Source organism: Ambystoma mexicanum, chromosome 1p, assembly GCF_040938575.1.
Source record: "Ambystoma mexicanum isolate Mex_15411 chromosome 1p, UKY_AmexF1_1, whole genome shotgun sequence".
Lineage (NCBI taxonomy): Eukaryota > Metazoa > Chordata > Amphibia > Caudata > Ambystomatidae > Ambystoma > Ambystoma mexicanum.
Window position 1 is genome coordinate 701,289,933 of NC_090921.1, and position 14,853 is coordinate 701,304,785.

The 14,853-nt window shown below is 45.4% G+C and overlaps 1 protein-coding gene across 3 annotated transcripts in view; it reads right to left on the reverse strand.

The window, feature by feature from the left end:
* Positions 1–14,853, reverse strand: part of DAP3 (death associated protein 3) — a 996,586-nt gene that overhangs the window by 561,662 nt on the left and 420,071 nt on the right. For all 3 annotated transcript variants that reach the window (XM_069650015.1, XM_069650007.1, XM_069650021.1), the window contains exon 7: positions 6,292–6,422. In XM_069650015.1, the coding sequence (XP_069506116.1) occupies positions 6,292–6,422 (131 nt within the window). The remainder of the gene's footprint in view (positions 1–6,291; positions 6,423–14,853) is intronic.

Genomic DNA, 14,853 nt, shown 5'->3' on the forward strand with positions numbered 1-14,853 from the left:
CTACCTATCCAGTGAAGAAACTGGTTACAGCACCCTGCCCCGAGGCAGATGGAGAGCTCGGCATTCACTTACCTAAGGTGAGAGCGTTAACCTTTGGGGGTCTACAGGAGAGGAGAAGAGGAAAGAGATAGGGACACCCCAATAACCCCAGTTCATTAACCCCATATTTTCTATCTGCAGACATCTTACTCTACACGTCAGGCATACAGTGCACAGAGGTCCAGCCCAAAGAGCCAACCGGGTGCTACACATCACCTTTGAAGATACGGTAGTCGCCCAGTCAAGACCGGCGCCTCTGCGAGAATCAGGTGAGCGTTACAATCTGGCATTTGGAGTTTGTCGCTGTTGCAGACAGATTGATCTGGGGTCTGTGACATTTGGTAAACAGGCGGTCCACCTTATCCTGACAAAGCTCCCACTCGTGGCAGGAGCACAGTTCCCTGCTGAGGGAGTCTGCAATGCTGTTCTCGACTCCCGCCAGGTGGAGAGGGACGAGGAACATCCCTTGTCCGACGGCCCAGCGCCACAAGTCCTGCGCTTCCTTGGGGAGTGCCGGGGATAGAGTACCCCCCTCTGCTTCCTGATGTAGAACATGGTGGTGGTGTTTGTCAAGATACTCACCTCACCACCTTGCTTTTCAGAGATGGTAGGAACGATTTAAGGGCCCAGAACACTGCCGGTAGCTCCAGGATGTTGCTATGCAGCCACAGGCCTCTGGTGTGCAGATGTCCGGTGTGCGCGCCCCAACCTTCTAGGGAGGTGCCTGTGGTGACCGTCTCCTGGTTTGGGTGCTTTGAAAACACGTTCCTTTGGCGATGCTGGAGTGGACGCCCCATCACTTTATCGCCCGTCAAACTCTTAGTTGAGAAAGATCTCACCCATGAATGTTCCAGACAACTGTATCCAGCGGGAGTCCAGGAATTCCTGTAGGGGTCGCATCTGCAACCTGCAGAGACGGACAAGGTAGATGCAGGACGACGACATGCCCATTAACAACTTGATGCCCTGCACCGTGGCTGTCTTTGTCGGCTGCCAGCCTCTCCTCCGAGGGGGATGCCAGGCAAGATACTGTATTGAGTCTGGCACCCAGGAAACAGCGCGTTCTGCAATGGCTTCAAGCAGGACTTCAGAAAGTTGACTGAGAATCCCACATCCGTCAATACACGGACGGTTGTCTGTGTGTATCCGGTTATCTCCCGCGACCGGGCGCGTATCAGCCAGTCATCCAGGTATGGGTATGACCTGTAGACGCAGATGAGCCCAATTGGTACCAGGCATTTCGTGAACAGTCTGGGGGCAGACTTCAAGTCGAAAGGTAGTGCCTTGAACAGGTAGTGCTGGCCCTGCACCACGAAGCGCAGAAATATCAGATGTTTCTTGTGAACGGGGACGTTGAAACAGGCGTCCTCCAGGTTCAATGACATCAAGAAGTCTCCTTTTTCCAGTTGGCCAAGCATGAGTTGCAACGTGGCCATCCTGAACTTTTGGGACTTTAGGTATTTATTCAGATGTCATAGGTCCAGGATGGGCCTCCAGCCCCCCAGTCTTCTTTCTGACTAGAAAGTATCTGGAATAGACTCCAGAGCCCCGGAGCCATTGGGGAACCTGCTCTATCGCCTCTTTTCACAGCATGGCTTGTAGCTCTTCCAGAAGCGAAGGGATGTGCTGCTCCTGACTGGTAACCAGCGGCATCTGCAGACACCTGCGTTGGAACTCCAGGGTGCGTCCTTGGGCGAGTGCATCTAGCACCCATCTGTTAATGGTGATCTTTCTCCACTCGCTGACAAACCTAGTCAGCCGGCCTCCTACAGGGGTACACAAATGGGGGCCTGATGTCTCGGTCGGTTGAGGCTTGCTTTGGTGCCGATGTCCTGCTCTGCGGGCGATGGCGACAGTGCCCACTTCCACCGAAGGCCTGGGAACGGCCACTGTAGGCTTCTTGCTTTGAGGATCTGGAAGGCTGTATGTACGACTTTGAGAACCCACCTACTCCGCTGGGGACACCCTATGTGGAGCATCCAAATGTGGCGATACACTGTCATCCGTCGTCATGGCCATGTCCCTTCCTGTACCAGTGACCTGTGCCTGGAGCTGCCGGGGGAGAAGGGGCCTGACGTGGTGAAGGTTCATATGGAGGCATCAGATGACTCTTCCTCTTCTTCGCTGGAGGCTGATCAGACACCTGAGGGACCACAAGTACCGCGCCAGAGGCATTGGTCATCTGGATCTCTGACACCAAGGTGTGTAGAGTCGACAGAATATCCAAGGAAATGTCCCTTGGCTGAGAAGGCAGAACAGGAAAACTAGGCCCTGCATCGTCGTCCTCTTCTACGTTCGTGGACCATATGCAAGGACTCTTGATCTTCATCAGTCATAGACGAAACCTCTGTGGTTTGGGCGACGGCCTGGCATGGCTGTTTCAGGGCCTCCTCGCCCCCACCCCTCTTCTTTCCCCTTGAGGGTGTTGAACCGGGGCCTGGGCTGGTTTCACCCCTTCTGGCATGCCTGCAGACATTGACAAAGTCCCTGCGGCGGTGTTGCGCCTTGGGGGCAGGGCCACTGTCTGAGCCGTGGAGGCTACCCTCTAGGATCAGCGCCCTAGCTGCCGTGGTAGAAGTCGCTGTCGACTGAGTTGCTGACAAGGTCTTTGCATGTGCCAGTTGAGCCTGCTTGGGCTACGGGGACTTCTCAGTCCGCGGACTCTCGGATTTCTCCTGTAGTTTAGTGTAGAGGACTTCCTCTCTAAAGAGGAGCTTGAAGGTATGCTAGCAATAGAGGCGGAAGGTGATGCTGATCGCGCCCTATCCACTTTGGGACCCACTTCTGCTGCGAACCCGGTGAACTCAGCCTTGCGGCTCTTGGCCTTATCTTGGGCCCCACGGATGAGGCGCCCTCAAAGGACTTAGAAGACCAGTCCTGAACGAGGCATGACCTTGCTCGGAGCTCGGGTCAGCAGCCTTGATCGTGTTAAGCCATGCTGCCAGCCTACTATGCCTGTTGGTCGTTTTCTTGCAGAAACCGAGCTATGTCTCGCACTCTACTTCCTTGTGGTCTGGGTGCAGGCAGTAGAGGCATTGCAGGTGTTTGTCCTCCACAAACACATACCGTAGCCCGCATTTGGTGCAGGGCTTGAAGAGGGACCTTCCCTACTTCTCCGTCATGGTCGCAGGGCGCAAAGTAGGCCCAAGAAGGCACGGAAAATCGCCGACAACGGGTCCTCGCTGTCGGCAGATGAAGAAAAGAGAACATGGACTCCTTTGAAACAAAGATTTAACTTTGTCCATCGAAAAACATGAAAAAAAACGTAGAAATGGCTCAGAGAGCAAACTCGAGGACTCCCAACATTGTAGCGTGCAGTAAAAATCTGAAGATGGCTGCCAGAGGAAGGGCTTAGAGAGAGGACTATCATTGGATGGGGGCAATATGACCCAGAGGACAGGGATTGGTTTAGAGGGGAAATACAGTTTTTAAGTGAAAGTGAAATTGTTTTTTCTTTTGCCGAGGATTCCCAGCCTGACGTCTGGGAACATTCATGAGCATGTGAATCCATGCCAGACCACATGCTGGAGGATAGAGATATTATTCGTTGTGTACTGACCGGTTGACACATGTTTTGTCTAATATTACAGTCTGAACTACAAACGAGATCCATCGCTATTAGCAGTATTTCTGCCGCTTTATCCACTGTACTCCATGCTAGATAACAGTGGAGGTAAGCTTTTTTTCTTATAGAATTTATTTAAATAAGAATTGACACATCCAGGGAGATCTTGATTCTCTGTTTTCAACTTTTCTTATCAGTGAAGTGTATATACGTACGCATTGGATACAAGAGTGTAGTGAATTTGTAAAGGAACATTCTACTCATACCTTATCCAAAGGTAAGGTAACCATCATTATAATTTACAATTTAAAGCACAGCAGATAGTCCCATTTCCTATATATTTTCTTCAGAGCGTTACAGCTACATTTAGAGGTGACAACCAATATAGAAGGTCCCATTGAGATTCCATAATGAGGATAAAGCGAGAGTTTAACTCTTCCATAATCCAGGTGAATAACTACCTATGATCATGGGAGACTATAAAATAATTTGTCCTTTGGTCTAACTTTGGTTGACAGATATTAGCGAGATTACTTTACTAAATATAAACATTTAATTTGTAGAACAGGAAGATTGCAATGTTCTGGAAAATAATAAAAAATTATGTAATTTTGGCCTGATTAAGGGAAAACCCGAAACGTGTTGAGCTCCAATATATTTATGTTGTTATTAAAATAAGTTTAACTATTTTTCGCAAATATTTCTCACCTTGAATTGTTATTGAAAAAATACTGATCTAATATTCGAATTACTTCCATGTGTATGATTGACTGAATTTCAATTTACAAGTGTACAGGGGATGAAAAGCCATCTTGTCCGTATTAACATCCCCTGCACCGCACTCCCGTGGAGAAGGTGGAAGAGGCAAATTGCTTGCCATTACGAATTCAGCCGAAACGTCATGAGACATTTTGGCAGTATTAGAGGGCAACAAACAAGAGAAGTGTGATGCACTCAACCACCAGATCTGTTCTGTTGCACCCTCCCCCCCCCCCGCACTCAGCAACAAGAGAAGTGCAAACAGCACTCATCTGGCCCTCTGCAAACACTCCAAGCAGTCCTGGAGATTTTGGCGAGGGTGCGTGCAGCGATTAAATTATGTAAGCAGCAACAAAAGGTGTCAAAATAAAGTTCCAGAAAACCAAATCCAAAGATCCCAGTAGTGCCAAAAGCACTCTGCTTGCACTCCGCGTGTTATTTTATAACAATGTTGTTGTTGGGCAAGACTTGCAGTCACTATTGGCCCATCGGTGGCCATTAGCCCAACCCTACTGGTTCGAGATGTGCATGGCAGACAGATGATATGGCATTTGTAACGTGTCTATACACAAGTGTTTCAAGCCGCAACGAGGCAAGGAAGGGGGGCAGAGGGAGGACAGAGACAACAGTCTTACTAGGCCAAGTGACATTGAGATTGCGCAAGTGCAGGGGAGGGGAAAAGTGCCAGGGGAAAGGGGAGGGGGCAGTGATGTACATGGGAACAAAACAATAACAAGTGTGGCCAGCAGGTGGCAGGTGCAAGGGTAAGTGCAGACAGCAGGTGTCCAAAAGTGCAGGTAGGGGGACTGTAGGGTTACAGATACATACCAAAGTGCAAGCGTTGCCGGGAGGCAATGCAGGTGTGCAACTGGGCGGGTAGGGACCTGGTGCCGAAATCAGAGGGTAGCCAGGTGACCAGTGCAGTATCATACAGGAAATCAGCAGGCGAGAGGAAGAGAGAAGGCAGAAGCAAAGAGGAAGATCTTGAGGTGCTTCCAGAACCGGAGATGGTTATCCTCGAGTTTCAAAGAGGCAGGGAGGCCCCAGCCGAAGAAAGATCTACCACCAACTCGTTGCTTTGAGAAGCGACTGACCCTGAGAGAGTTGGAGGTGGAGGAGCGAAGAGCTCAAGTAGGAAGGTATTTAAGAAGAGAGCGTTGAAGGTATTGAGGACCCAGGCCTCAGAAGATCTTGTGGACAATGCAGAGGGGTCTTGAACTTAATCCTTGCAGCCACTGGGAGCCAATGCAGAGATTTCAGTGCTCGAGAGATACGATCCCTGGGCTTGAGGCCAAGGACAAGTCTTGCAGTCCTGTTCTGGATGAGTTGCAGAGAGTAGAAGCAGGCAGATTTAGAAAGAGGCTGTTGCAGTAGTCGAGCCTAGAGAGAACCAGAGCTCTAGAGACACTGAGCTTCTGGGGGAAGGAGAAAAAAAGGAGGAATACCCCTGACGAGGTGCAGTTGGTAGTTTGACTTCTTAGAGATGTCAGAGATGTGAGAAGGGAAGGAGAGTGTGGAGTCGAAGATGACCCAGAGGTTCTTAGCCTCACAGGTGGAAGACAGGAATAGGGCCACGGGAGAACAACCAGAGAGTGAATGAAAGGAGGGTGCAGGTGTGCCGATCTCCGTTTTACTGGCATTAAGGCAGAGATCGTTGGCGGCACACCACTCCTGTTTTAATTGCCTACTCTGGAAAGGTGGGAACAGTACAGCAATTGGATGTTTTTTCCTCTCTCTGTTCATGTTCTTTTTATACATTTACAGTACTAGTACTGCCCTTATAGAAACTCAGATCACACTTTTGTTATGAACACATGCTTATTCAAGTACAATTTTTGAAAGAATAAATAAGTAATACGCAGAGGATAAGCCTGAATTGAATTGACCCAACAAACAGCAGGAGAAAAGCCCAAATGACGCGTACCAACCTGCTTTAAAAACCGCTCATTGATGGTCTTGAAACTCTTCAACCATGTGGAGGCTTCCAGGGGCTGATCGAGGCGATCCTTGTGATAAGATGATTGCATTATCTCTTTGCAATTCTTCACTAGAATATGGGCTGAAAAACAAAACAGAATTCTTTTCTCCACCAACATCCACAAGATATGTCCATGTTGATACCTCACTGCTTGGCAACTCTGAAGATAAATGCTGGTCACACTGTAAAGATAAATGAACCAGGGTCTTGAGACTAATACACCAAGTTCCCCTTGACGTTGCTGTCCTGGAACGTGGGGATAAAAAGCTGCAGAAATGCGTTATGTAAAAAATAAAAGGCAATGCACACATATGCAAATAAAAGCCTTATTTAAGAATGTCAATGTTCAACGGAAACATTCAGGAGACAGCTAATGAACCTAGCATTACTGTATACACAATACACAGCAGACTGGAAGAAGGCAGAAGATGCAGACATCTGCGATCTGCCTTGCCAGGAGCAATGTGCAGTAAATGGAGGTCAAAAGTAGGGATAAATGACACGGCATCAGTATATTTAGATAAGGCATATGATTTGGTCAGTGGATTTTATGGCGCTGAATGACAAAATAATGCAAGCCCAATCGCACACGACATTATCCCCCTTGTTCACAGGTACCAACACCAAACTCTTCTGTCTACTGTGAGGAATCCAGGGAATTTGTCCCTTCAAAGGGAGGGCCAACCCCTTTAGAACTATGGAGGTGAGGCCGCTCTGCTTAAGACCTCCTAGGGGAAAGGCAAGCAGGATCTCGCTAGGGGTGCCCATCCCTTGGGGGACAAGGAATCACCAAGAAAATGTCTGACATATCCCTTGAAAAAAGAATCTACATTGTTTGTTTGGTACATGGAACCGAACAAGATAGGAACGTACCAGGGCCTTCAACTGTGAACGGCTTCGTTGCTGACCCCACTCTGTTGGTCTCGATTCGATTTCAGTTGTTTAATCAAATGGAAAAAATATCAGAAAAGCAAATTTAATAAATGGTGGGAAGCAGCATCTTTCCAGAAATCTGTAATGTAAAATGAATCCTTCATTTGAAGGCAAGGACCCACCAATGTGAAACGTGACTGCAAGAAGGGCAGAAAATGGCATAGGAAATTGAAGGGAAAAAAACAAAGCTCGACAAGAAATGGAGGAAAATAAAATGCTGAGGTAATAAATGGAACCTAATCTTCTCATATCAAAATGATACCAAAATGTGGAAGCAGAGAAAATTCTTAAGAAACAAAGATTTTCAATTAGGCTGCATATAAAACTTTGTATAAAGATTTGACATTTTACATACAAATATGTTCCCAATTTAACAGAATAAACCTCAACTTCTATTGAAACGTCAGAACGTGAAGTAGATACTACACCAGTAATATTACAGTTTTTAGAAGTGGAGCTGCTAAACCAGTAGGGGTTCAGGGGTGGTGGAAGAGGCTGATAAAGACGGTGGTGTTCAAGAACAGAAATCGGTGCATGAGAAAGGGAAGAAGAGCAGAGACGGGGAACAAGTGCAAAGAAAGGATGGACATTGAGGAGACCACACACAAGGTCAAAACACATGCTATGGAAACAAGGCAGCACAAAACAAAAGCAAATTAATTATGGATGCCGCTCAAATTATTAATATATCAAAGAAAGCTTTCAGACAGTGAAAAGACTATTTGACCAAAAACAAGAACATTATCTCCCGATTTAGCAATCAATTCTGCACAAAACGATATAGATCTAAATCTGTTAATCTGTAAAATCAAATTGAAAGACCTTCTTTCACACGCACCCTAAGAAAGATGCTATGAAATCAGACACTGGTTTTCACTGGTAAAACCAAATTACAAATGAGACTTTCCAACACTTTTGAAATTAGAAGAAATTGACCATATTGGATCGGACGATGACACCACAATATGATTTGACCAGTAGGTGCATTAAATAGGGCAATGACAACAATAGGAGTTGATTAGCCCAGTAGGCAAATTGGCCCTCAGAAATATTACTGTGAGGAAAATTGTTGGAATGTCTGACCAACTAATGGATCTTTCTCAGTTTGGCATTACCTGCTATAACCTCCTAATATAACCATTTAGACCTTAAAAGATGTGATGGTCGAAGATTTTGAAAAACTTAGGTAACATCGGAATATTCAATCAAGCAAGAGCAAGTTAAGTAAAATGAACCGAGTATGCATAAAAAAAAAATTGCCAAACCAAACTGTATAATAACGGGGGTAATACAGTCATGAATATAAACAAAAATTCTCTTTGATGTAATTGTCAACTCTGATAATTGTTATGAAAACCTGCCTTGTGACACCACCCCACAGATTATAAAAAAGAACATTATGGAATGTTAAAACAATGGTGTTGCCATGGTATGATTGATGAAAAGAAAATATTTCAGATGGAAGAACATCCTGATACTCCCACAATCTATACATTGAGCAAAATTCATACATTTTGACCAAGCCCCAAGGCAGACCAATAGTGCCTTCCAACAATTAATTACATTGATGACACATAATTGCTTCCCACGTACCTCTATTATACAACCAATTTCTTCCTCAAGATTAATGATATACCATGGGAGGATGATTACATTATAGCTACTTTGTTTGTACACCTGTATTGATCATGAAAATGATTATAGAAACAGTTTAGAATGGTTCTGAAAATGCTATATTTCAGGTGAAGTAACATTTCTTTTGATGGAATTTACTGCAAGCTTTTGCGTCAATCTTATGATGGGGTGGATTGGAGCAAAGATTGGCTTGGTCACAACAAAACTAAATATTCACAGTGAAGGTTTGGCTAGGGTACATTGATTACGTATTTATAAATTTGAAAGGGGAAGACCATGCATGCCCGCAGTATGTGTAAAACTCTACAGCAATGATTTCTATCTTAAATTCACAGCACAGAGCAACATAGTAAAACGTTATTCGAGTTCCCAGATGTCACTCTGATCGCCAAACGTAGTAAATCTGATCTTCATAGAAAACCAACTAGTGCTAATTTGAATACGAGCAACTTGCAGCCATCTCAAGGATCTGATAGGGAGCATTCCAAACATGTAATTTATCCATATGAGAAGTAACTTTCAAGTCAAAATATTTTTCATAAAGCAATCTGAAGTCACATCTGGAAGATCTTTTACAAAGAGTATCCTAAAAAAATAATTACTGAAGCAACATTTGGCAAGGTTATTCAAATAAAAAGAGGATCTACTTATCACTAAGAAAGAGCAGAGCATTAAAGCCAAATATGATGGTAAAATAAATAATATATACAATGCATGGTAACCACATACATCAAAACAGTGAAGTATAAACAAACATTGGAAAATGTAAACATCAGACAAGGATTTACAAGTAGAACTCTGTACAGCAATAACGGTTTGAAAGTGCCTCTTTCTGAAAGAGATCCCAATTCCCAGCTTGTTTGCAAAGAAGAGAACAGCCAGCAGGCGTAACTTGGTTATTGGTTTAACAGAAATATTTTTCCATTGCCTAAAGAGCAAAGCTTTTCAATATGCTACCTATGCCACTACAACTACAATAAACTAGCAATATGTACAACACTTCAGATCAGAGATAGTAACATGTAAAAGCTATTTCTAGTTTATGTTTGGCACACAGCTGTGGAAAATGGTATGTTATAAGTATATAATGTCTGCTGAAACATAGGATCTTACAACACAGAGCGATACAAAAAAAAAGATTAAGCATACCCAGTTGCAAAACATTTTAACAGGCATGAAGGAGATGTGAAAGATCTAAAATTCTTTGCATTCAATCACACCAAGTGCATCTCAAGTGTGGCGATACAATTATTCAGGGAGAGTTTGGCGCAGAGTTCAGTCGAGTGGTGGAGAACGGTGTGCTGTGAGCTGATAAACCAGAGACCCAGTGAAGTATGGAGAGACTGACTGCCTATTCTAATTTGCCTGCGTGTCCCTTCAAGTCAAAGAGGTTTTGAATAAATACGGCATTGGGCGCGAATATCTGGCATGAGAGTTTGGCGTGGAGTTCAGTCGAGAGGCAGCCAGGCGGCCGGAAGAGGGTAGTGGGCAAGCACGTTGATCTTAGACTTGCTATGGTGAGTACGGTACACAAGTGAAGTGAAGATGGATTCAGGGTACCCCTAGCGGACCAGATGCCAGACCAGACTTCAAGTTATAAAGAGCATTCAGTGCTGTTGTACACGAAGCATGTGCAGATTCAGGCCGAAGTAGAACTACAATCAGGAAAGCAATCTGAAAGTGTATGGGGGGGGTGAGGGGGGGTGGGGGTCTACCTCAGCTGTATACCTATCCCTGTGTAACAGAAAAAGGTAGCAGGCGCCCCTCTCTAGAAATACCTATCGCCATGTAAAATGGCATTCAGGAGAGTTACCGACCCGGTATTAACGCCTATGTGACCTCCCCAGCGAGAAGGCATGGCGAGTGACGGGCCCCACTTCTTCATCAGATGATTCAACTCCAGAGGCCCTCCTGCTTCACCAAATGGGAACCCGAGAACTGGGGGAAGCCATAACCTAGGTAATCAAGTCTTTCAGGACCATTGTAAAACCATGTCAGCATTAACAATCTCATTAGCTCCCCTTTTAAAGTTGTACGTATCAATCAGCAACAACTTCAATGACCACGCCATGGTACAGGCAATGGTGCACTCTAAATTGATTTATATGGAGGGATTTATAACGTCCTTGCAAACAAGATTGGACCGTGAATCAGACTGGACTAAACTTTTTCAAAAGCAAATCTTAGAATTCATAGACAAAGAATTGGCTGACCAAAGGACCATGGTGGAATCCACGAAATGGATGAAGATCCCTGAGGCTGGCTTAATTCGAAGACCCAATTCTAGGGTGACTCCAAGCTCTTCTTGTGATCCGAGAGCCAGAAACGCAGAATGTGAGGAGGTTGTGAGGGCAGATGGAGCTCCTTTGCTGTGTGCAAGGCCAACTCTGGAGGATCAGGATGAGCATCTTCGTGAGGAGTGTACCTCCGGCTCCAAATTCATCTATTATCAATGAGAGTTTTGAGCCTGCGGATAGATCGATCATGGAGCTAGAGTCAGTGGTAGTGGAAGAGGGGAACAATTCGCCACTGCAGCCGTATGACTGATAACTGGCCCAGAGAATTCTCTATTTTCAACCGGAAAAAATGAAGCAAGACAATAAAGAGCAAACAAATAAAACAAAGAATATGCGCCAAAGGAAAAAACCCAAGTCTAACGACTCAAGGAAATGTTTGCATAACCTGGCCATTCCTATGTTTTTGCCTGGACAGGATAGCAGTAAGAAGGAGGCAAGCAAAAATAAGTCAACTCAACATACAAAAATTGTCCACAACTAAATGGCCGTAATCCTGCAGAGGAGGAACATTATTGAAAGGAATCGGCAAACATCCAGGAGGAATTACAGAACTTTTCGGTATACACCGTTGAAGATTTTGGTCATCAGGTGCAAAGTGAACATGAGCCAACCGTTAAAGATATCAGTCCAGTAAAGACGGTGACTCGTAATGAGATTTACCGAGAAGCATCGATTCCTTTTACTTATGGTAAATCTCCGGTGAGATTTTTATCCCTGGACCAAAAAAAGACAGGCATCTGACTTAAAATATAAGAGCAAAACAGATGGAATAACTGAGAAGCCTGTCGCATCAGGCAGGGCTGGAAACTCAAGGGATCCAAGTAATAATATTCCGGAGTATTGACCGTTACTGCAAAGATTGATGGTTTTGGATGATGACTTAATACTGAATCGTAACAATGTATTAAAACTGTTTCATTACATGCCTCAAACAAGAGCTACGGGTATAGGTAACATAAAAGTGGATTTTTTAATTGAGTCACATTAGACTGGGTATTCATCCATCTAGACTCAAATTTAATCAAGCAATTACTGCTGGAGGCTACGATGTATTTGCTGCTATTGGGTTATGACTTGATGATGGTTACACAGGAGAGCCTTGCATCAATTAAACAAAATAGAGAAAGGAAAGGAGATAAGCCAAAGAGACATTGTTAAAGATGGGGGTGCTAGATGGAGTAGTAACAGAGAACGCCTAGCAGGAGACTGTTTAGATGGAAAGGTGGTGGTGGACGATTTGATATCTATTAACCGCCATTTAAGAGTAACAGGGATTGCAAGGAGGGAGATTCGGGAGTATAAAGAAAAACATTATACCCCAGAGGGGTTCTTGGGCCTGGATGGCAGTGGCCCTGCTGGTAAGTAATAGAAAGTAATATAGGGAAACATCCTGTCCTAAGGGTTCAAGTCCTAGGACCCTGCAACACGCGTGGCTTTGGTCACTTGTTTAGAAAAAAGGAATTTAACCTTGAAAACCTTTGAAATACTGTGTAAGAAACATAGTTATACTCAGTCTGATACTAGACGGTTATAGTTATTTTATGTTAAAGGTTCTTATATTGCGCACTGTTGCCACCTACGTGATTTCTTGGTGATCTGGTGGATCTGTGAAGCACGGGGGATGAGGAGTAACTTAGTAGGAATGAGTGGGAGAAAAGAACAAGAGAGCAGTGATGTGCTGTTGGCAGCTTCAGTTCAGCTGACACTGTTCACTAAGCGTAGCTGTGTTTTTCGGTTGGTAACCGTCATGTGCTGTTAGGCGAGGCTATGCGTGGTTTGTTTTTGTGGTTATGGTGTAGTGAAGTACATGCTGTTTGTTGTGCTGTGTGCTGGTATGGTTGTGTTTAGTTCATAGTTTGAGAAGTGCATGCAGAAGGATGAGTTTTTTTAGTAGGGTTGGTTAGTGTTAATCAAAACAGAGTGGGTAGGATAGGGTCTCTGTTTTGATTGACTGTGGCCCATATCCCTTCCCCGGTCATACATTCTGGTGTGCTACAGTTACCACTACTAGGTTGTGTGCAGAAGAGTAGGGCTATTCAGTGGCAGTACCCGTTCTACCCCCAGTGTTCAGAGTAAGTGCCGCCCATATCCCTTCTCCTTTAGTATATTTTGATACGCAGCCATTAACAACAGTGCAGGTTCCTCTGATGGGTGTGTGGGGGGCGTCAGAGGAGATGTGTTCCCTGTGCCGTGTGGCCCATCAGTTCAGAGACCGGGAAAACCTCTCTCCCCCTTTATTCATCTAAGGCCCTCTACCAGTGGTCTAATTAAGTCAAATCCATCTCACTCCTGTTTCCCGTTTGACCCTCTATAAGGAAGGGTACACCTAGCTCTCCCCTCCCAGTCAGAAGCCCCTATTCTTCTGTGCACTCCACGCCCGTCTGGCCTATTCCCCCAGTCATTCTCATTTGGGTGTTCATTTCATGGTGCGTGGGTGTTCATTCGTTTCCGCCCTGTTCGGAATTGAAGAGCCAGGTTTTTAGAAGTTTTCTTAATTTTAGATGGTCGTTTATAGTTTATATTTCTTCGGGGAGGGAGTTCTAAAGTTTCACAGCTAAGCAAGAGAATGCTGATGCACCTAGTTTTTTCATTGTGTACAGTTTAGTTTCTAGGTGATAAGATATGGTATTTATAATGTGCTTATACACCCGTGTTTCAAGGCGCAACAAAGCAAGGGAGGGGAAACAAAGGGAGGACAGTCGCTTGGAAAAGCGACTGACCCTCAAGGAGTTGAAGGTGGAGGAGCAAAGAGCTCGAGTAGGAAGATACTTCCAAAGACAAAGTTGGAGGTATTGTGTCCTAGGCCGCAGAAGGCCTTGTGGACAACGCAGAGGGTTTTGAAATTGATCCTTGCAGCCACTGGGAGCCAAAAGAGACATTTCAGGGCTGGAGAAATACGATCCCTGGGCTTGAGGCCAAGGACAAGTCTCACAGTCCTGTTATGGATGAGTTGGAGGATGGAGAGTGTAGAAAGGCAGGCAGATTTAAAAAGAGGCTGTTGCAGTAGTCAAGCCTCGAGAGAACCAGAGCTCCAGAGACAGAGATTCTAGGGGGAGGAGAGGAAAGGAAGCATACCTCTGAGGAGGTGTAGTTGGTAGTTTGGCCTCTTGGTGACGTCAGATGTGAGGAGAGAAGGAAAATGTGGAGTCGAAGATGACCCCGAGGTTCTTAAGACTCTAAGGTGGGAGCAGGAAGAGGGCCAAGGGAGGCCGGCCAGAGAGTGGCAGGTGTGCCGATGAGGAGGATCGCCATCTTGCTGGCATTCAGGCAGAGATCATTTCTGACACACAACTCCTGGATTGCAGACAGACAATCCAGGATGAGAGAAGAAGAGGCAGCAGTGGGGAGCCTGAATGCGAGCTGAGTGTCATCTGCATAGCACTGGAAGTTGGAACAGAGAGCAGCAACGTGATGGGAGGGATTTGCAAAGTACTGGTTGACCAACCAGGGAGAAATGTTAGAACCCTGGGGAACACCACAGGTGGAGAGAGAGATAGAGGAGAGGAAGGACCCAAGTTGGACCTAGGAGGTTCGGCCAGAGAGGAAAGAAGTCAGCCAGGCCAGAGCCTGATCAGTGATACCCAGGTTATCACAGAGCCAGCTGAGCAGGATGGCATGGTTGACTGTGTCAAACGCAGAAGAGAGAC